Raw genomic sequence first — 23,039 nt, 5'->3', positions numbered from 1 at the left:
AGTGATTACTCCCTTGTATGTGTGGGGAGTATGGTATGAAAGTTCAAAACTGAGGCTGGGCCTGGCACTGAAAAAATTAGAGTTGAAGTCACTGGAAATTAAAAAAAGATTGCTTAGTGCTACTTATGGTACAGAGGCAGACTTAAACAGGTTTATAAAGATGATCTCATTCAATCCACAGGACTCCAGGAAATAGGTGCTAGTATTGTTCCCACTTTAGAGATGTTGAAATGAAGTCTCAAGTGATCCACTGACTACATATATTCACAGCTTTAGTAAGTGGCAGTTCTGGGACAATCCTAAGTCTGATGCCAAAGTCCTTGAAGCTAAGCACCTAGTAAGATGTCACATTTTAAACACCATTGTTGAGGCTCATTTTTCACCCTCCTTTGGTACTGCATTGTATAGTTTATTTCTATAGCTCTGTTATTTTCAAGCACTCTTGCTCATCAACTGCACGTCTTTTTGCAAAATATACCATAGAGATTATGATCACTATTTAAAGATGAGACAAATGGGGCCCCAACCACTTAAGTGACTTCACTGACATCATACAGTTAATTGTGGCAGACCCAGGACCAAGACTTCTGGTTTCCTCGTTCTCAGCTTTCCAATAATGTGGGCTCTGTCATGAAAGGCAACTGACATACAAATAAAAACAGGCTACAGGCCAGGCTTCTTTCTTCCCACCAGCGCTGGCTACTACTGGGAAATCAGACCCTCAGTGCTAGGCTGTCTGAAGACTGGCCACTCTCCTGTATCATCTGGAATTATTTTTCTGTTATAGAAGCCACCTGGCTTCCAGAAAAGAGAATCTCCAAGTATTAATCAAAGAGCCAGAATTTTAAACTTTCTAATCGGAGTCATTCTTCTAAGTTTCTGACATTTCTTGATTCTAGTCTTTTTGATACCAGCATAAGCCACACATACAACCTTTAGCTGACACATGAAGAGGCTGTGAGCTAAAATTGTGTTTCCTCTGCCTGTTTAATGCTACTCACCTTTTGATGCCTCTGGAAATGTCACCTCTTTGGGGAAGGTTTCCCTTGGCCTTGATATTTTCTGCAGGTAGATGAGTCACCTCATCCCCTTAATGACTATAGCCCTTTGTACAGAGGCATGGGACACCGTGGCTGTTTACAAGTTCCTTGTGATCACTGGACTGAGAGCCCCTGGAGGGCACTCAGGGCCTACCATGTGGTGCACACACACCAGATCCGGGTGAATATTTGGGACCAAATGACTGCTCAGCTGCTGAGACCCTGGAGGGCTTTTGTTTCATTGCAGTATGGAGACAAAGCCCATCATGGATCTCCTCTGTTCACACCCCTGCTTCCTTACCACATGTTTTCTGAATACAAATAAAAATTTACTAAGCTGAATGGAAGGATAGAAATCTCTTGCTGGGTATGGTTCCCAGATTTATTAAACTGAGCCCTGGGAGAAACTAAGCTAATACAATTCTGAAGCTAATCTCTTCTTAAAGTCATTCCATAAATCTGATTAATGGGTCACCTTTAGACCACAAGCACAGTTGCTATATTAAAAGAAAATGCTCTAAAAGGATTGTAATTCTGTTAACAAGACTTCTGCTGTTTGCAAAAGGACTCTTTCACAGTATAAAAAAGTCTGGACTGTATGATGCATGGGACTGGGTTAAGCAACATTCTAAGGGCCCTAGTATTCAATTACATACAAGCGTATGCAAATCCTCCCCCCTACCTCCCCCCCTTCCCCCCACCCCCACCCGCTACAAAGATATCATTTCTCAAATGTATGATTCTGAGACAAAATGGATACAGCTAGTGCTTGAGGGAGAAGCTTTTATCTTGTCCTGAACAAACGAATTGTCCTTTCAGATCTTGTATCATTTGCCTAACATCCTATCATGTGTCATTGATATTTGGCAAAAGAAAATGTCCTTCAGCATCCATCAGTTAAGATAATAACTAACACTTATCTAGCATTTCCTGGCTTCCTATTCTGGAATATTTTATAGAATCAATCCACTTCAGAGTTGGAAGAGCTTCACTGATCTATAGTACAGAATGATGCCAAGTGTGTATGTTCCTAATATGTGGAAAGCAATTTACAAAGAGTCTAGGCTCAAAAATATTTTAAGATGAGTACATAAAGGTGGCATCTCCAATATCTATTCCCCTTTCACTTAGAAACTATCTTATTTTTTTCCATTTGGGTTTTACATCTTCTCTGGGTGGCACATATGCTTTCAGGAAAGCTGACTTTGTGATGAACTCTGTGGTTCAGGTAAAATTCAATAAGCATAATCCCTACTCACAGGAGTGGTTCAGGGATGGACATGTGAGTCACTGGGGTCACTGAGGTGTGAGGAGGATCTGGAAAGTAAGCTTCCTTGACCTTCTAAGAATGATCCCACAAGTGCCTTTCTTTCTCCCTTTGTGAGTTACCACATATAGACGTGAAGGCTGTTGCAGCCATCTCACTGCCATGAGGAAAGTATGCCTGAGGGTAAAAATGATGCAGAGAGGACTGAATGAAATGACAGCCAAGTGCGAGATCTAGAATGCAGATTCATGCCTGATCACTTGCTCATCTCAGAATATTTGTAGTGACTTAAAAACCAACAAGTCCCTTTGTTGTTTAAATTTGAGTTGAGGTTTCTGCTGCTTACAACAGAGAGTATTTCAGAGGACACAACTGAGTTACACAAAATTGGATAGGTTACTTACTGAGGGTCCTGGTAGGATCAAGTATGTCCTATTTCCCAAATTTATTTGGTTGTGGATTCTGTTCTTTCTAGCATATTTCACAGGACAAGATCTAATCTGACTCCCAGGTTTTACAAAGTGGAAACTGAGAGGGGCAACTGGGTGGCTCACTTGGTTAAGTGCCTGACTTTGGCTCAGGTCATGATCTTGCAGTCCATGAGTTTGAGCCCCACGTCGGGCTCTGTGCTGACAGCTCAGAGCCTGGAGTCTGCTTTGGATTCTGTGTGTCTCTCTTTGCCTCTCCCCTGTTTGCACTCTTTCTCAAAAATAAATAAACATTAAACAAATTTTTTTAGGAAGTGGAAACTGAGATGCAGGATTTAAATGACTTTCTAAGCTGTTGTTAGTAGTCAGTCACAGGTCTGGGCTTAAAGTTTAGGCCTTCTGAGTATGAGGCCTGCATTCTTACTTCAAAGTCATACCCCATCTCTGCCCTAAGAGGTTAAGTGGTTCCCTCACTGAAGATGAATCTCAAAAGAAGAATCTAATCATTCTTTTGCAGAGATCCAGATTCCTAGGACTTGATTATAAAGCAAAGTCTGCAAATTTGGGGCTCACAGGCAAAATAAGAACTTTAGGTCAAACAAAATAGGTGTGAAATAATTGAAAAAAATATATTAGGTTATTTCTCTTAAATGCCAGGTTATTTCAAATAAAAACATGAACTTCTAGCTCCTTTAACAAAATTCAGACAATGTGGCAACACTAGGTCTATATTTGCACATGGTGGCTAGCTCTGCCTTCTGATGTGAGGGCCTGGGTCCCCTTATTTGCTACAATGCCTACCGTTCCCTGTCTTAATCTAACACTGATGCTGAGTATCCGTCCCCATTTATCAGCACACAGACAACATTGCTCCCCTCTTTGTATTTAGTTTATTTCATTCAATTACCTGCCTGACCCTCTAGTCAATTATTTTGCTATACTGAAGAAAGTAAAATTCCCCAAATTTCCAAGGTTTAGTAAGTTTGGAACAACACTGAATTAAGGATGGACAGATATCTTTACTGCGTATCTTAGTTCCCCCATGGAACATGGGTTAGGAGGGCTAATGTATAATTTTTTGATCATGAGTGTCTTTTTTTTCGGAGACCACCTCTTAGTCATTATTATTCCACTGAATACACTTCAGGAAATATTGCTATTATAAAACCTCTTATGTCCCTCCCTGCCAGTGAACCTATGAACTAAGGCTTCTTTTTGCTAGGATTGCTGCCACCTTGGTTTTTCACTGTTTCCTGGAAGCTATTTTGAGAACAGAACAACAGCCTGGCATACATCAAACCAGTTCTCAGCACAGGTCAGTCTAAGGTCTGATAAACACTGAGATTATCCCCAAGAACAGGCCTGTGATTCTAGGAGGCTTAGGGCAGAGGATTTCTGGCAGAGCAGGGAGAATAGGATCAGGCTAATTGAGGTCCACACTCATTCTTCCCTAAGGAATCAGCTTCCTGGCTCACCACTGTGTATCTTCTCTGAGAAAAAAAAAAAAAAAAAACTAAGGAAAAAGAAAGGCAGCAAACAAAAAGTGAAGGTGTGGGTTGGTGACAGTCTCTTTGAAAAAAGGCAGCCTGCCAATTATATTCCTTCTCTAGATGTTCAGTGTGCTAACAACATTCAAGACAATTAGAAAACACACACACCCTTCAGATTAACTTTTTTAGACGTGCAGTTGTGGCCCTGCCAGCAAAGAGGCCAGAAGCGCATCTGATGCTGAGGGGAGACATGAAGATTTTCGTAGAGGTGCCCTGAAGACAAATGAGTCCCTTGCATTCGATAGTCTCCCATTAAATCCTCTCATCAGCCAGCTACAAGTCGGTTACCTGCCATTCCCCTGGGGAAGAGAACCCCTCTTTAGAAAGAAGCCCCTAAATGGCTACAGTGCACACCCTGAAGCCAGCCCCTTTCATCTTAAGAGGGACCAGAGCGACTGGAGAATTTCTGCCAATTAGGGCTGATAAAGTCAGAGGGAAAAAGTCAGACAGGAATGGTGCTCGTCGAGAGAGAGATGGACATTTTCCTTATCTGCCAAGAAGTCAAACCCTCACCTGCTAGTGACTCAATCATCAAAGGCTAGCCCACAAAGCACTCAGTCATGGAAGTCTCTCTCTTAGCCCAGACTTGACTCTCTTGCTTCTATCTTGGCTATATGTGCAGTCATAAAATTGAGACCTATAATAACTCTTATCTTCCTTTCTTTCACTGGAGAAGAATATAGATATGACTGACCAAGATCATATCCTTTCCCTAACAACCCTGTTTTGCCAAATGCTCAATGGAACCTTTGTAAAGTGACAGCATGTATAAAATAATTTTAAATAATGTGGCAAGATGGGTGGTGTGCAGTTTTTGCTTTTGTTGGGACGTCAGAGAGGAATTATAAAGAAAACCTTGATGATGGCGCTACTGTGAGTTTTACATTATAAAAATAGAGCAATTGTAGCTTGCACATTGAGCATTTACTATATATCAGGCACAGTGCTAAGCACCTTCCAAGGATGCAATTCTCACGAGCACCCCAGGAGAGGTTTCAGTTTTACAGATGACAAAACCAGGCTCAGAGAGGTTGGGTAACCTGCCTAAAGTCATGTAGTTAATAAATGATTCGACCCAGGCAGTGTGTCTCCAGTTCATCTAATACAATGCTCTACTGCTCCCCTGAAAAACAGTGATGTCTCTTCCCACCAACGGTCTCTAAATATGCTCCAGTGTGCTCATACACTGGACTAGGAATGGAGGAGAATTTATGCAAAATTCTTAAATGCTAAACACATTTTAAATAGCAAAGAAAACACCAAATAATAAAGACCTCCTAATTTTAATAAACATGGGCTCAACCCTTTTTTCTATGTAGTTTTTGGTTTTAGGTAATAATTCTGACATTGGAGAATTAAACAGCTTCACTGAGACAAAATGATGCTATCTCCCTACAGTATCCCCTCTATAAAAAGTAGCAGCAATGGCAGCAGGCACAGAAAGATCTTCTGGACCCACCAGACTTCCCCAATGAGTTTTGCTTTACCTGCTATAGATGAGACATTCTTGGTTATTGATCACTTTATCAGATTTGCATCTTCGGAGGTCTTCCCAAGCATCCTTTATAGCAGTGACCGCCAGGATGATACAGATTGGTATCACACCTACCTCAGGCTGGAAAGCATTGGCCACGGGAACAAAATTCAGACCCACAATGCCCAGAAAATAGAGATTGGCAAACCGGTGTAGCTGTTCAAAGATGTTCTTGGGTATGAAGGACAACACGGTGTACTTGCTGGTCTTAATTTGATTCCCACAATAATGCCTGTTGGGATTCTCCTTGTAGGACCATACTTCAAAGGGCAGATTGGAGATTACTATGCGTTTCTTGTCTTCTTTCCTTTTCTGCCTTCTTTTGACTTCCTTTCCCATCTCTGCTCAATCCTGTTTCTTGAATTCTCATAGGATGGCATGTGAGTTCTCCGTAAAAGAGTTTTTTCCCCTAATCAGTTCCATTGTTCAGCTGCCAGTGAGTCACGTCCCTGATATCTTTTATTTGCGTTCTTTGCTGGAAATTTCTCTCTCTTCTTTCAAAAGGAAAATTAAAAACAAAAGGCTGGTTTACAAATGCTGGGGGAGAAATGACAAGGAAAAAGCTGGCAGAGAACAGGTGTGCACTTGTCAGGTCACTTCCTTCTACTTGTTGGGACTCCACCTATTGGAATGTAGACGTCACCCACAGGGATCTTCCTTTTCCACCCAGGCAGCTGAGAACAAGTGTGCCAACTCTGGTCATAAAACCTACCTGGTTAAGTTTTAAAAATAAGAATTTTTAGCCAAGAGCCTCAGATGCTTTAAAAATGGTATATGTTTTCTTGTTTGAGAGATGTCGCCTGTCACTCTCCAAAGAGCCACTCTTAAATTTGGTCTCTTGAGATGATCCAGTAAATTCTAGAGACCAATTCTTGAGATTTCAACCTTACTGTCAATAATATAACATTTTTTTGTGCTTAATATTTTGAGTGTTTACATGTGCTAAATTAAGGTTTCTAAATCTCAGCGCTAGTGATATTTTGGGCTGGATGATAATTCTTTGTTGTGGAGGGGCTGTCCTGTATATTGTAAGATGTTTAGCATCATCCTTCTGCTTTTATCCACTACCTGCCATTGGCATTCTCTTCAATATGGCAACCAAAATGTCTCCAGAAAGTGTCAAATGTTTCCTCCTCGGAAAGATTGCTCTGGTTGAGAATCACTGAATTAAGTGAACTTAAGAAAATAAAATATGACAAGAGAGACCAATCCTTTGAAAATGCTGAAGAGTTTTCATAACCTATTTGGAAGCAAGAAAAGAGAAGGGTGATTTCTTTTACCTTTCATATATCCAGATGTTGGAGCAGTTGATCTTTCTATCAAGACGATATCTCTTGAAGTCTTCCATGCCATCCTTCACCATGATGAGGAACAGCACAATAGCCAATGGTAACATGGTGATTTCTCTGTGGAAAACTTCCATGGAGGGCATCCAGTTGAGAATCACCAGGAATAGGAAATACAGATTAGCCCATCTGGAAGGGACAAGAAAAGTGTGAGTGAAAACCATGGAGAAGGAAATATACTTTCCACACTATTTCTTCCCTATTGTTGGCCTTTATCAATTAAAATGACATTCTCTTTTAGGGTGACCTCGAATTATGGTAAGGGCTCTGAAGCCAGATCCAGCTATATTCAAACTCAAATTGTTTATTAGTTGTGTGACTTTCTGGAGCTTGTTTCAACTTGTGTAAAATGGGGCTAGTACTATGTACTTTAAAGGGCTCTTATAAATATTACATAGGATTATATTTGTTACATATGTAATAGAGCGTTCTCAGTCATAGTAGTTTCTCAATAAATGACAACTTGTAATGATAATTACAAAATTTAGGATGATATCTAAGTGTATATTTTGCTTTATAATTATAATACGATCTTGCATGTATCATCTCGAAATTATGGCTTACATTTTTAACTTTTCCAAGTGCATCTAGCATCCTTTTGCCATTGTGCCTTTGCACATGAAGGTCTGTTGGAAGGGACATTCTCCTGGCTCCCTTCCTGACTTCTCTCTGTTTTTACCAAGTTAATGCATTCTCTTCTTTCAGATTATTTCAATTGTCACTTATTCCTGGAAGTCTTTCCTGACTTTCTTAACTAGCCCAGATCTCCCTCTTATTTACTCTAACATCACCATATACCTCTTTTTAGAAGTATCTATTTAAATTCTAATTTGACATCAGTTTATATAATTCTTAAATTTAATGTCTGTCTCTTTCATGAGAAAATATAGTCAAGACTATGTCTCTCTTTTCCCCCTCATGTATCTCCAGCAGTGAACACATAGCCTAACACAGTAGAATCTGATATTTATTGAATGAATGAATGAGCAAATGAATGACAAGTCTTTTTAAGGTACATGCATTTGGATATTAAAGGATAGGTAACCCAGAGGGCAGCATCTTTGTTTCAGAAATACTGGCAAATACTTGGTTAAAGCGTGTATCGTTTGGCCAAGTGGTTGTGTACCTATGAAACTGCTCAAAGAGATTCTGAGGCAGGAAAGTGAGAAAGGTGTATTTGGTCGTGCAGATTCTGTTGCCGGAGTATCTCCTGGTGATCTCTGCCCAATCTCGGTGGCACGTGCTGTTGTTGGGGAAGACGACCCGTTGTTGTATCAGGTTGTAGCTTTGCCTCTTCTTCTCTTCAGACAATAGTGGTGTGGCTTCTGATGGAGACTGGGGGAGGCCATCTCTGACTCGCCACTGCCACCGGTGCCAGGATGAGTCCACTGAGAGTGCCATTTCTGGCAGGAAGCTATGGTCTAAAACAGACACATGAAGTTGTTATGGTCAGAAGAAAATATATGGTATATTGGCTCACCCACTTGTTCACCCATCCAACCAAGGTAGATTATGGAATACAATGTGAGGAAAATAGGTTCAATCCCTACAAACCACATGTTTAGGAGTAAGAGACGTAAAGCAAATAATCATATAAATATATAAATAATATACAACTAACACTGTGACAAGTACCATGAAAGCATTTAAGGTTGGGGGGAGGGTGCAGATGACCTTGTTGGGCCTATCAGGAAAAGTATGGTCCTGTGGGCTATGACACCAGAGGTCAGAATGCTATCTGTGGCTTGTTCCTAATGCTGAACTGTCTGTTTACCTTCCCGGTCTTCAGTTTCCTCACTGTAATATGAGGAAAACTAGTCTTATTCTACTTTTTCACCAGCTTTTTGTAAGGAATGAAATTGATAGTATATAAAGTATGTCTTAAAGGGAAAGGTGTTCCCTAGCTATAAAATTTTCAGGTACTGGGTACTGATATTTTGAAGAACCTCATTTGTGATCAGAACCTCATAGAAGAGTAATAGGTAGTACAAAGGAGATAGTTTCTTTCCTAGAAAACTTTGGCCTGAGGTGACTGGGCTGTATAGAATGTTGTTCCACCCTCTTGCACTGTTGGTGGGAATGCAAGTTGGTGCAGCCGCTCTGGAAAGCAGTGTGGAGGTTCCTCAGAAAATTAAAAATAGACCTACCCTATGACCCAGCAATAGCACTGCTAGGAATTTATCCAAGGGATACAGGAGTACTGATGCATAGGGCCACTTGTACCCCAATGTTCATAGCAGCACTCTCAACAATAGCCAAATTATGGAAAGAGCCTAAATGTCCATCAACTGATGAATGGATAAAGAAATTGTGGTTTATATACACAATGGAATATTACGTGGCAATGAGAAAAAATGAAATATGGCCTTTTGCAGCAACGTGGATGGAACTGGAGAGTGTGATGCTAAGTGAAATAAGCCATACAGAGAAAGACAGATACTATATGGTTTCACTCTTATGTGGATCCTGAGAAACTTAACAGGAACCCATGGGGGAGGGGAAGGAAAAAAAAAAAAGAGGTTAGAGTGAGAGAGAGCCAAAGCATAAGAGACTGTTAAAAACTGAGAACAAACTGAGGGTTGATGGGGGGTGGGAGGGAGGAGAGGGTGGGTGATGGGTATTGAGGAGGGCACCTTTTGGGATGAGCACTGGGTGTTGTATGGAAACCAATTTGTCAATAAATTTCATATATATATAAAAAATAAATAAATAAATAAAAAATTAAAAAAAAGAAGAATGTTGTTCCATGAACACCGCCTGTTTTGTTTTTTTTTCTTTTAAATGTGTTGATTGGGGGTGAGGGTGGGAAACCCCTTCCTTCCTTTCCACTCGATTTAGTGGTTTCTGAAACTGAGCACTTATTCAGATGATCCTCCTAGATGATGGACGAATGCTGTGTTATTTAGGATATTCCTGTTTCTGAGCTCTTTTAATGGAACCTATAAGCAAAACTTTAAGGTTCCCTCTAGCCATTCTTACTTAAAGACCACGAAGGATATTATTGAGACATACTTTGAAAGGTTAGAAGTTGTATATAATGGTGCTTCTCACCTACTAGGCTCACAGGATGATTTTCTTTTGAATAAATGGATGAATAAACATCAGATATTATTAATTTTACTATGAGAAACTCCACCTGTCATTGAAAATGTTCCATTTTAAAGGAGAAAAAGTTCCATTTCTAGTTTAAATGATAATATTTTACTTTCCTGATGCCCATATGATCGGACCCTTATCATAATTCTCCTCATGACTTTAATCAATCCAAATGATTTTCAATCCACAGGAGCTCTTCAGAGTCTTAAGTGAATCCTTGTAGCAAGCATGAAAAAATAAATGCAATTACTGATGCCCATTATTATGTGACCAAAAGCAATATTATGACATATGGTAAGCCAGAAATAATATTGTATATCTTCTTTCTCATTTTAAAATATGTCCCTTTCATGGATTTTTTTATTATTATAAAAGAAAAGGAAATGAAAAGATAATTCATGAATAGAGTTGAAAATGCAAATGAGAAATCTTGCAGTGGCTAATGCCATACATAACAGACTTCTCTCAATTTTAGGTTATGAGAACTTCAAAAAAGAAGATTGGGTTGATATGGGAGATGCAGGTATTTTTGGTGGGGTGGTTTAAAAAGTTCATTTATTGTATCATATTCTTTATTTTATTTTAGTTGTCTTTACTTTTCTTAACACTGTAAAATAAGTTTTCTTAAAAATAAAGCACACGCAAAATGGATGCCAAACTAGTAGACGTAAGTTTGATGGGGAACTGAATGTTTCCATAGTTTCAAAGTATCTTTCTCCCAGATCATTAATTACAATGGCCAAAAAAAAAAAAAAAAATCACTTTGCAGTGAAGTAACATGGCGGATACCACCTTACCCCAGAGATCAAAGCAATATCACCAATATGGTATAACTTGACATTCTGTGCCTCCTGATATGATGTACCAAGGACATGGCATCATTTCTGATATCACAAGGAAATATTGAAAAACTTCAAACTGGGGATTATTTTACAAAATAACTAGCTTATGTTTTTCAAGTGTCAAAGATCAAAGAAAGGCAGAGGAAATATTTATGATTAAAAGAGACTAAAAAGATATGACAAGTAAATGGGTCCATCTTGGATTGGATCCTGGATTGGGGGAGATAAAGTAGGTATAAGGCACATAATAGGACAATGCATAAAATTTAAAAATGAACTGAAGATTAGTAATAATATTTCAATAATGTCAAAATTCTCCATTATAATAATTACATTGTGGTTATGTAAGAAAATGTTTTTGTTCCTAGGACGTCCATCCTAAAGTAGTTATGAGCAAAGGGGCAAGATGTTTCAATGGTTTAGAAAATAATGTACATGTTTGTATATGTGTGTGTATACATATGTACACATACACACTTAGCTAGGTAGGAAGGTTGTGCGAGGGTGTTCCAGGTAGAAGAACCGGCTCTGGAAACAAAGTTCATAGGAGTGTCCTATAGAATACATGAAGTGAGGGACAAAGAACAGTCAAAGTTGAGGATGGAGGCACAGACAAGGACCAGATGGCCTGTTAAGGCTATTTATTATGCTCAGAGTACAAAGGAGTCCTGAAGAGTTTTAGGCAGTGAAACAACATGACCACAGCTGTGGATCCCACGCTTTGTTCTGGTGGAAGCACACAACGATGGACTGGGGAGGGGGGCCAGGAGAGGACAGGAAAGTAGCTCCTTAACCCATTGCTTCTTCTTTCTTCCGAGTAAGCTACTTCTTTCCAAAATTGGAACAGGAAACAAAGGGAGATTGTGCAATCCTTCGATCTGAGGTGTGGTTTATCGCTTTCATAAAGGGAGGGACATGTCTGAAGCATCTCTCCAAGGTCTGGTCACTGATAAAGTCTCTCATTCTAATTTTCTGAAATGGTACCTCCCACTAACAATAAACTTGAAGGTATTCTAGTTTTACTAATTTACACTCAGATCCTTCTGGCTTGAAGTAGTAATTCTTTCCAGCACCACTATCATTTGCCCCTGGGCAAAATGTGCTCTAGATGGTAGGGGGGTACATTTTTATTTTTTTTCTCTTTAATTTTTTTTTACATTTATTTATTTTTGAGAGACAGAGAGAGAGCGCAAGTGGGGAAGGGGCAGAGAGAGAAGGAGACACAGAATCCGAAGCAGGCTTCAGGCCCTGAGCTGTCAGCGCAGAGCCCGACATAGGGTTCAAACCCACAAACCGTGAGATCATGACCCGAGCTGAAGTCCGATGCCCAACTGATTGAGCCACCCAGGCGCATTAGGGGGGTGCATTTTTATATGGTGGGCCATTAGCCTAACATACTAAGTACAGTTTACTGACAAATCCTGTTCTTGCTCTCAACTTTCTCCATCTTGCCTGGCCCACATTCCAATTAATCCCATTTCCCTTTTTATTTTAATGAACCAAGTAAACCCCGTTTTTGGCAAATTCTACTTTCACTGTTAGGGGTCAACCAGTCTTTCACTGAGCCAAAAAATACTTGTTGAACTCTTGTTTTGTACCAAGTGAGTAAAGCCTATATATCTATCTCTTTTCTTCCGGAACTTGCACTCTAGTGAGACTGACAGATTATAAATAAACACTCATAGATATAATGATACAGTTGATCCTTGAACAACATGGCTTTGAACCACATGTGTGTGCTTATATGTGGAATTTTTTCAATGCAGCATAGAACTGTAAATGTATTTTCTCTTTCTTACTATTTTTTAAATATTTTTTTCTCTAGCTTACTTCATTATAAGAATACAGTATATAATACATATACAAATTATGTGCTAATTAACTGTTTATGTTATCCAAAAGGCTTCCCATAGGTTATTAGTAGTTAAGTTTTTGGAGAGTCAAAAGTTATATGGGGATTTTTGACTGTGTGGGGTGCCTGCACCCCTAACCCCCACACTGTTCAAGGGTCAAGTGTATACTCACCAACTAGGATAAGTGCCACAAAGGAGAACAGGGTACACTGCTATTACATAACAGAAGGATGTGACCTTGTTGCTGAAGAGGTGGGACTTGAGCTAAGATCAGGATCATCAATGTGAGGTAACTGGATGGGATGTGTGTGTGTGTGTGTGTGTGTGTGTGTGTGTGTGTGTGTGGTGTTTGTGTATGTCTGGAAGTAAGTGAGCATTCTAGAAAGAAGCCACATTTGCAAGTGTCCTGTTAGCTAGAGCAAACATTGATTTTAAAAATGGAAAGAAAACTGAAGTAAGGCTAGAAAGCAGTAATAAGTGGTGACTAGAGAATTACTTTACCTAAAGGTCCAGTTCTTTAAAAAGTATGTGAGTTGGGGGATGCCTGGGGGGCTGTCAGTTAAGTGTCCGACTCTTGATTTCGGCTCAGGTCATGATCTCATGGTTCACGAGTTTAAGTCCTACATTCAACTCAGTGCTGTCAGTGGGACCATGAGAGGGATTCTCTCTCACTCCCTTTCTTTCTGCCCCTCTCCTGCTTGTGCTGTCTCTCTTTCTCAAAATAAGTAAACTTTAAAAATACTATAAAATTAAATGTAATCTATACTTAGATTCTTAATAAATAGTACACTATCTTGATATTAGAATTAATTAGAAGCTAAGAGAGTTTGGCTTTCACTTAACCACAGGGGTTTGTAAAGCACTCTATCCTGTGTGCTACAAAATGTGTAAATCTCATAAGATAATTTCCTGTTAGACACCTCGTTAACAAACAATAACCACCTTAGAATAGTCAGGGGTTAGTGTGTCCTTAAATCAATCAATTATGTCAGTTTTCCCCAAATTGTAATCATTCTTGAATCACTGTTCCAATTTCTGCCATACCCAAAGATCATTTGTTTTATTAAGTGCAGTATATTTTAAGTTAAATCACTTAAAAATTTTTAATAATATTTATTTAAAAATTTTTAAATGTTTATTTATTTTGAGAGAGAGAGAAAGACAGAGCATGAACAGGGGAGGGGCAAAGAGAGAGGGAGACACAGAATCTGAAGCAGGCTCCAGGCTCTGAGCTGTCAGCACACACAGCCCGATGCGGGCTTAAACCCACCAACCATGAGATCATGACCTGAGCCAAAGTCGGACGCTTAACTGACTGAGCCACCCAGGCACCCCTCAAATAACTTTTCAAAAGCTTAAATGTTGTCTTTGGCCTCATGTAAAGCAATGATATCTGAAATTAGGGGTTTGATACACATGATTTTTTTTTTCATAGGCACTAACATAGACCTACTTTTATTGAAATATAAACTGTTGGCCCATTATCACAGCTTTGTCCCAGGCCTTCCATATCTCTCTTTGCTATTCTGAGAATGAGGCTCAGAAACATCACCAATTATCCAGAAAGTGTCAGTCATTTTCATTATTGGAGGCTTATGTACTAATGCAGGAAAGGCTGCTAACATGTTTTTCAAGGTTTTTGTTTGTTTGTTCACTTCCCACAGAAGTGTCAAAACAACAAAGGCAACAGCAACAAAAGGTTTTTCATCTACCCTGAATTAAATAAAAAATCCAGAGAACTCGATTCCTATATATTCCCCAAGCATTCTACTAGATCAAGGAAAGATTTGCAATACAACAATCTTATTACCAATTTTCTATTCATTTTGTTTTTTCCCCACTTAATCTAATTGGATTTGCTTGAGGAAATGGTCATAACTTTTATGTAGTCTTCTATTTTACCCATACCCATTTTACAGATGGAGAAACAAAAAGGGGAATAGAATAATTCCTCTCTAGAACTTTTTCTCTCCCTTTCAGAAAAACCTATATTTTTTAGAATCCAAGATGTAATTTTTGGTTCACATTTTAACGTTTTGAACCTAGGATATGTCACATAACTGATATGGTAATAGGTTTTTTTTTTCTTTTTACCCTCATAATATATTATTAAATTCATGACATTTTAGATTCAAGGGAATATGTTTAGTTGCAGGCTAGAAAACAGAAATCACAATTTGAAAAGCCCTCACTAAGCTTTCCAGTTCTGGAACCTGCCTGGGAAAGTTTGGTAAGGCCTTCTTGGGAAATGAATGACCCAAGAGGAGACATTCTTCAATGCAATTCAGATAGGCTAGAAGCCTTGAAGATGGCTGAACATCAGAGCCTTCATTTGTCTTGTGCAGCTATGGGATTCTACATATAGCTGCTGAGTGCAATCAGTTCTTACAAGCACCAGAAAGTGCTCTGTCCTTCCCAATGGGAAGAGCAGGAGCTGTGATTTGCCTCATTCACAGGCTACAAAATGTGTCCTATAATTAGGATGCCAGATGCTGACTTCCTCCAGAGAGAAATATTGAATAAGAAATGTGTCTGCAGGCCCTTGCACAGGGTGGGGTGGGGATTGTGGCTTTTGGAGGCTGGTGAAAATGGGCACCAGTGTGGAAGGGGAAGGCAGAGTGAAAAGAAAATGGGAATCACCTTAAGTAAAATTAACTGAAGGATGTACTTCTGTAGAAGGTAATAAAAACACGTGACAAATGAAATCCTATAGAACAGGTCTTTGTAGGAATGATCAAAGGGTAGATCTTTATAGAACTCAGACATCAATGGTGTACCACACTCAGTCTCCATCGCTAGTCTTTTTTGTGAATGCTGTTTACCCTGATTTTTTCTTAGCGCCATGGTCCATGAGAGCCTTAATCTAACAGATTTTCAAGGACAATGATTTTGTTTCTTTAAAATTTTTTTAAATGTTTATTTATTTTTGATACAGAGTGAGAGACAGAGTGCAATCGGGGGAAGGGCAGACAGAGGGTGGCACAGAATTTGAAGTGGGCTCCAGGCTCTGAGCTGCCAGCACAGAGCCCCACATGGGGCCTGAATTCACAAACCGTGAGATCATGACCCAAGCCAAAGTTAGATGCCCAACCAACTGAGCCACTCAGGCACCCCATGATTTTGTTTCTTAGACAACAAGAAAGATCTGTGGTCTGCTATGCTATACTCCATTACTCCCCAGTTTTTTTTGGAGTTTAGGGCATCACTAGGCACCCAGCAAGCTGGTCTCCCATTAAGTATATCTGGAGCTCAGGCCTCACTCGTGAGTTTTGGACAAGAGTATCCCACTGCTTCTTTGCCATCTTCATTTCTTTTCTAGGTGTCTTTGGTCCAGTAGCCCCCATTCCTACGAATAGCATCTCCCTTTACCTGAATGACCTGGAACTCATCTTTGATTTTTCCTTCATTTGCTACAGTCAATCTATTTTTAAGTTCTATCCATTTTTACTTTCTAAATATTTTTCAAACCCATCTGTTTATCAACATTTCTCCTGCTTCCAGTCTAATAAAAGACATCACTGTGTCTTGTATGGACCACTACACAGACCTCCATAAGGGTCCTGCATCCTCACTTGCTCCTGTTCCAACCTAGTTTTCTCATGACAGCCAGTGTTGTTTTTCTCAAGTGCAAATCATATCATGTCAGGTCTCTTCTTAATGCTCTTGATGATTATGTTTGCTTTTGTATAAAACCCAGCCTTTTCACCGTGGCCTACATTATACTTCATGTGACCCAGCTTGTACCTACCTCTTTTCTTCTTACTCAACTATTCTCAAACACTCCAAGCTTTCTCTCTTTCTCCTCTTCCCTCCCCATCCCTACATGAGAATCTGGGCACTTGGTAGTTCCTCTCCCTTGAGGGTCCTTCCTTCACATTTTGCTTACCTTATTAGTCAGGCTAGGCCATGGGCCAGGCTATGAGACAAAGTCCCAAATCTCAGTGACTTTGCACAACCTATGAAGAGTTTGCAGTTCCAAATAACTCTCCTCAATCCAACGTTTCAGGGGTCCAGCCTCCCTCTGCATCACAGTCTCAACATGTGGCTTTAAATAGAGCCATAACAGTATGCAGAAGTGAACTACATCACTTTGCTTCAGTCAAATGGTGACAATTAGCTACATTGTCTAATCCTGGCAATAAGAGAGGCTGACTATGTGGGGAACACATAGAATCTTTGGTAAGCACTGGTGTCATTTCCAGGTCCCAGATTAAATGACATTTTTTCACAGAGTGGGTATAGGATTAATCCACTGAGGGCTACTAAGGCAATGTGCCAGCATGGCCATAGGCTATGGTAAGACCTGTCATTGTTTCCTGTAAGCTAAGGAAAGGGATTCTACACTTTCTAAACACTCTGACACCTTCTCTTTGGGTGTTCTCCTTCAAATTTGAAGCCAAGAGAGTGACCCCTAAACTCTGGCCCTCAGATGCTGCCCTGAGTTAGGCTGCTGATAGTGAGATGTTAGTGAATTCATACATGCTCCTGGCATAGTCTGTAGATAGAACACATCATGTGCTGCAGTCACATGTGAGACAGTACTTTAAGTTTTAATTTTAATTCCAGTTACTTAACATACAGTGTTATAATAGTTTCAGGTATACAATATAGTGATTAAACACTTCCATACATTACCTTGTGCTCATCATGACAGGTGCACTCATCAGTCCCCATCACCTATTTAACCCATTCCCTCACCTGCCTCCCTTCTCAAAGCTGTCAGTTTGTTCTCTATAATTAAAAGTGATTCTTGCTTTGTCTCTCTCTCTGTTTCTCTAATTTTTCCCCCTTGCTTGTTTGTTTGGTTTCTTAAATTCCACATATGAGTGAAATTATATGGTATTTGGCTTTCTCTGACTGATTTATTTTGCTTAGCATTATACTTTATAGTTCCATCCATGCCATTGCAAATGTAAGCCACTGCTTTTAAGTGTAGCAGATATGGTTGAGATGTATATATTGCAAATTTGTTTAAAGCCATTACTGATTTCATGGTAAGCTTTTGCTATTATGTATTTTCTCAATCCATGATACTAAAATTATACCAACTCTTAGGTATAGGTTATGAAAATATTTTATGAAAAAAGAGGTCTTCGGGCTCTGAAAGGTTGGAAACACCAGTGTAGCAGAGGGAACATGAAACTGAATACAGGGTATTTGGCTAAGGGCAGAGAGAAAGTTCCCTAATGCACATTTCCCACCCCAACAAAATGGTTGGAGAGATGAGGTATATACACAGGAAAGGTAATGGACAGGGTATGAACAGGGAATTGAATAAACATAGACACTTTGGAAGTTGTCAAAGATAGAAGAAAATATGGGTGACTGGAGAGGACAAGGCAAGCTTCCTGGAGAAGCAGAAGTGGTCTATTAGTGAATAAGAAAGCTTGGGTATCCAGAAGCAGGGATAAGTCCAGAATGTGCAAGAAGAGGCAAGTGAGAAGCTCTGTCTCTTATTCCCACTTCTCGGATCTACTGAGTTAGGCACTCTAGGGGTGGGGTGGGAAATATGTACTCTTAACCAGCTCCCAGATCATTGTAAAGTAGTGACTTCCAAAGAACAAACATGGAGAGACCCTGCCTTATGCACTCACATATCTTCCCTCCATTGAAATCTACCTTTAACCATTTTCTTTCCTCTGTTACAGGCCTGATTTCCCAAGTATCTTCTTAATAAAGGCAAAAGATCTTGGGAAATAAAAAGACAATGTGGGCAATCTTTTCTTTGTAAGAGGCAGGCAAAATGAGATGCATAATTTCATTTTTTATATCCCTTCAGGCAGAAATGTGATTTCACTTAAAAGTTGTTTTATAGATTCTTTTGGTTTACTTTACTGACAAAATAATTAAGTTGGGTCTAATTAAAAGTGAACAAATTGCTTGCACAAGCTGAATAAATCAGTGCTGAGCTGAAGGGTGAAGAAAGTTGTTCAAAGTCTGCAGGGCTGAAAGCAATTAAAAGACAATAGTGACACTGACAGGCTCAGTTCACCTCACTCCAAACATATGCATGATTATGTGAGTTACATGCTCACTAATACCTCCAGGAAAGATGGAGGTGAGGCAGGCAGCAAGTGAGAAGGAAGTGGGAAATTTGGGAGAAGCTTTGTCAAGGTCAAATGGACTAGACACCTGGCTTAGTGCAAAGCAATTGCACCAGATTTGTAAAATGGGGTAAGAAAAACTGATATTTTAGCAGGTGCCTCCAGAGTTTCCTTAGGAAGGGAATATAGGCTGATTAGCACTTGGGATGAAAAGTAAGGGAACACAAATTAAGGGGAAGAAGAAAAGGGAGAGGGAAAGGAGGAGAGAATTAGTTGGCAAGAGCACAAGAAATAGTGATTAAGATGGCAGCAGGTTTGTGCTTGTGTTGTCAGAAAAGGGTAGAGGGACTTTTTTTTTTTGATATCCACTTTCTTAGCAACTTTTAAATATATAATACCTTATATATTTAGTTATATTTAGTTACCTTATATATATAGTTACCTTATAGTTACCTTATATATATAGTTACATTTAGTTACCTTATATATATAGTTATTAACTATAGTCATATGTTGTATGTTACATCCCCAGGACTTATTTATTTTATAACTGAAAGTTCATACATTTTGACCCCCTTCACCTATTTCATCCATCCCTCCACCTCCACCTCTGGGAACCACCAATCTGTTCTCTATTTCTATGAGCACATTTTTTTTAAATTTTGCTTTTTAGATTCCACATATAAGTGAGATTACTCTATATTTGTTTACCTCTGATTTATTTCACTTAGCATAAAGCCCTTAAGATCCACTGCATGTAGTTGCAAATGGCAAGGCTTCCTTCTATTTTATGACCAAATAATATTCCATTGTATATATGAGACTTTTTTTTTTAAGGTCAGATATGTACTAATATATGTATGATATTGAAATATGATATATGTTCTTTTCATGTTACTTTAAAATTGTTTGTAAAACTTCACAGTGCTGAATGGACTTTTATAAATGTTAACCTTTGATTAGAAGTCTAGAAGTCAAGAAGGAGTTGCTCCCATATTTGGCTCAATGTCAAGGGGAGAAGCTAAAAGAAGAGGCACAAGAAAGAGTGGAGAACAAGAAACTTAGCAAATACTAGAAATCAGAACCAGAGGTTATGAGGAGAAACATAAGTCCCATAAAAATTCTCAGAAATTTGGGAGGCATGTAGTGGCATAGGGTTTTTCATTTTTCAAGTTCATCTAATTTGGATTTTAAAGGGAAGGGTAAGCCAAGCCAGGCTGACACCTGGTTTATACATCCCACTAACCAGCTGTGTGACCAGGAGCAAGGCTCTCTGGGCCTTAGTTCCTTCCACTATGAATGAGGGAATTGGAGCAGGTTATCACTCAGGCCCACGTGTGTCTCTAACACTTTTGCTTCAGGTTTAATCCCCACCCTGACTTTTCAGAAGTCAAGGAGATGAGTGGCCCTCATGAGGGACTTTGCCAGAGAGAAGACTATTTCCTCCCCAGGTGATAGCCTATCCATAAAAAGGAAGATCTCAAGCACATAGTTGCTAAGTGACTGATCCTTTCTTTTCAGAAATAGAGGCTTTTTTGTAGATCTGTTTTGGCTGAGTTTTTTTTTTTTCATCCATGCTTTGGGCTGAACATTCTCATATTTCCAAAGAAATAAGTGAATCCTCTCATATTTATTATTTCTCCTCTCTTACTAAATTAATATAGTAAAGACAAGGTTCTCAAAAGGCCTCCATGTGTTCCAAACTTCTATTCACAATATAAGGAGGAGTTTCAAGGAAGATCCAATTATTCTACTGGAAATCACCATCTGGATTTCTCTTAAGAATCTCAAGCTCAGTTTGCTTCCAAAGAGACTCATTATCTTTACTCCTATACTTGCTATTTGACCCCAGTTCTTATCTCATGGAACGGTGATGCTACCCCTTCAGCTACCCTTTTGATTTCTCTCTCATCCAATGTATCCAATCAACTACCATGTCCTGTTGATTCTAACCTATACACATTCTATCAGTTCTGTCCACTCACCTCTGGGCTCATTGCCACTACACATCAGTCTAAGCCACTCTCATCTCTTGCCTCAATTACTTGAACAGTTTCATAGTTTGTCCCTCTCCAAATTTGCTCCTCTCTAATCTGTTTTCACAAAATGAAATAAAAAAGATATCATCAAATTGTGAATCCATTCATCTCATTGCCTTGCTCAAAAACCCTTCCAAGCTTTCAAAATAGAATAAGGAACAAAACTTTAACATGATTTACAAGTCCTTCCCTCCATGAACTAGATACAGCTCCTCTTTTGTTCATCTCTTTCATGATCTATCTAGTCATAGGAAATTATTTTATTTCCTTTTGTTTCTCTCTTTCACCATCACAACCAATACCAGCAGCATTCTCTACTCCTCACCCCCCAAAGCCTAGCTAATTTCCATTCATTTTTATGACTTAGATGTTCCCTCCCCCAGAAAACCTTCCTTGGTCCGGAAGTATGATTGAGGGGTTAATAATGTGCTTCATAGTACTCTGTCCTTATCCCATTTTAGCTCTTAGTTCTGTGTATTGAGCCTATGTGCTTCTCTAGGTTGAAGGCTTCTACAGGGCAGTCATCACTCTATCCTCCAGGTCTCTTGGGAAAGTCACTATTTTAACCCCCCAGTGTCTCCTGAAAGCAGTGACCACTCTCTCCCTACAGCGAATTCTGGGAAAAGTCACTACTCTTCCCCAGGGCTTGGCCAGTTCAGTCATCACTTTACTCCAGCACCTCCTAGGAACCATCAGCACTTTACACCTCCTTCCCCACTCAGTACAATGATAGGCACCAAGAGGTATCTGATTTCTTTGATGAATAAAAAAAATTGTTTTTCAATATTATCTTTAAAAATTTCAAGGAACCTCAACCCTATTATTCCATTTTACCCTCCAAACAATCCGTTGAGGTATTATGGTATTACTACATAAGTTCTCCCTAGAACTTTCTAATGCTTGTCTCCCCTAACACAAGAAACTTGAAACTTGAAATTAATTTTGTTTGCAGTGCACATCTGTTATGAAGCATAAGAACAAAATTGTTCTGATTTATGAAGAAGGGTTTTTGACTTCGGGCTTCTTAGATCTCAGTGATTCTGACTGGATCTTTGAGATGGACAAATTATTCGGGAAGTGTTTCTGAAACTCCCTTCCCATGACACAGGATTACATGTCCTTAACTGCTCAGGAGCTTTTCTGACTAAAGTACTTGTAAAAGGATGCTCTTAGAGCTCTTAGCAAAAGCTCTTCCTGCAGTTCTAAAATCACAATTCCTGTGCTTTCAATATTCTTTATCTTTCAATATTATCTCATGCAAATATTTACTTCTGATACACTGTCCTTATGTATTACTAAATCTTTAGTTCCTTATTTTCTTAGAAATGACTTGATATTTGCACATAGTGGAACTGTATTGTTTAGGTCAGTTGGAAGATTGCGGAATTAAATTTGTTTATACTGAATTTTCATATTTGGTGAAATTGTGGCTTGGAGGGTATGGCTGCGAATAATTCTGAATTTTTCCATGTTTAGAGATTGATCTGATGTATCTTTTACTCTGGAATAACAAAATTGATGAAGAAAGGTTAGGTGACTTGCTTAAGGTCACAAAGGTAATTAGAAGCAGAACTGTCAGTTTCCTAATGCACAGACTGGACAGCTTGGCTTTGGGTTTTTCTACCTCAGTGTGAGCCATTTGTGTTTGCTCCTAAAACTTTAGACGTCTGTGATTGCACTGGATGATTCATTTAAAAATAAACTTTTGATTTTAGAATAATTTTAGGCTTACAGAAAACTTGCAAAAGATAGTACAGAGAGTTCCTTTACCTGACATTCTCTTAATCTTACAGAATCAGGATACATTTATCAAAATAAGAAGCTAACATTGGTACAGTACTATTAAATAATTTACAGACTTTGTGTTTCACCTGGGCATTTAAAAATTTCTTAAATTAGAGAACATTTCAAATTAGATAACAGCACAGATCCTGACCGCAGTGCCACAATGATATTTGGTTATTGGTATCAAGAAATTCAATTGGTCAAAGGTTTGTTTA

General features: G+C 39.1%; 1 protein-coding gene across 2 annotated transcripts in view; it reads right to left on the bottom strand.

Annotated features, from left to right (window-relative positions):
- The window catches only part of ATP10B (ATPase phospholipid transporting 10B (putative)), a 334,425-nt gene that overhangs the window by 98,240 nt on the left and 213,146 nt on the right, over nucleotides 1–23,039 (bottom strand). For both annotated transcript variants that reach the window (XM_045035992.1, XR_006584372.1), the window contains exons 5-6: nucleotides 8,292–8,586; nucleotides 7,100–7,294 (exon numbers count right to left, since the gene is read on the bottom strand). In XM_045035992.1, the coding sequence (XP_044891927.1) occupies nucleotides 7,100–7,294; nucleotides 8,292–8,586 (490 nt within the window). The remainder of the gene's footprint in view (nucleotides 1–7,099; nucleotides 7,295–8,291; nucleotides 8,587–23,039) is intronic.

This window comes from Felis catus, chromosome A1, assembly GCF_018350175.1.
Source record: "Felis catus isolate Fca126 chromosome A1, F.catus_Fca126_mat1.0, whole genome shotgun sequence".
Taxonomy (NCBI): Eukaryota; Metazoa; Chordata; class Mammalia; order Carnivora; family Felidae; genus Felis; species Felis catus.
The sequence above is the reverse complement of the archived record's forward strand: the minus strand, read 5'-3'. Positions and strand labels throughout refer to the sequence as shown.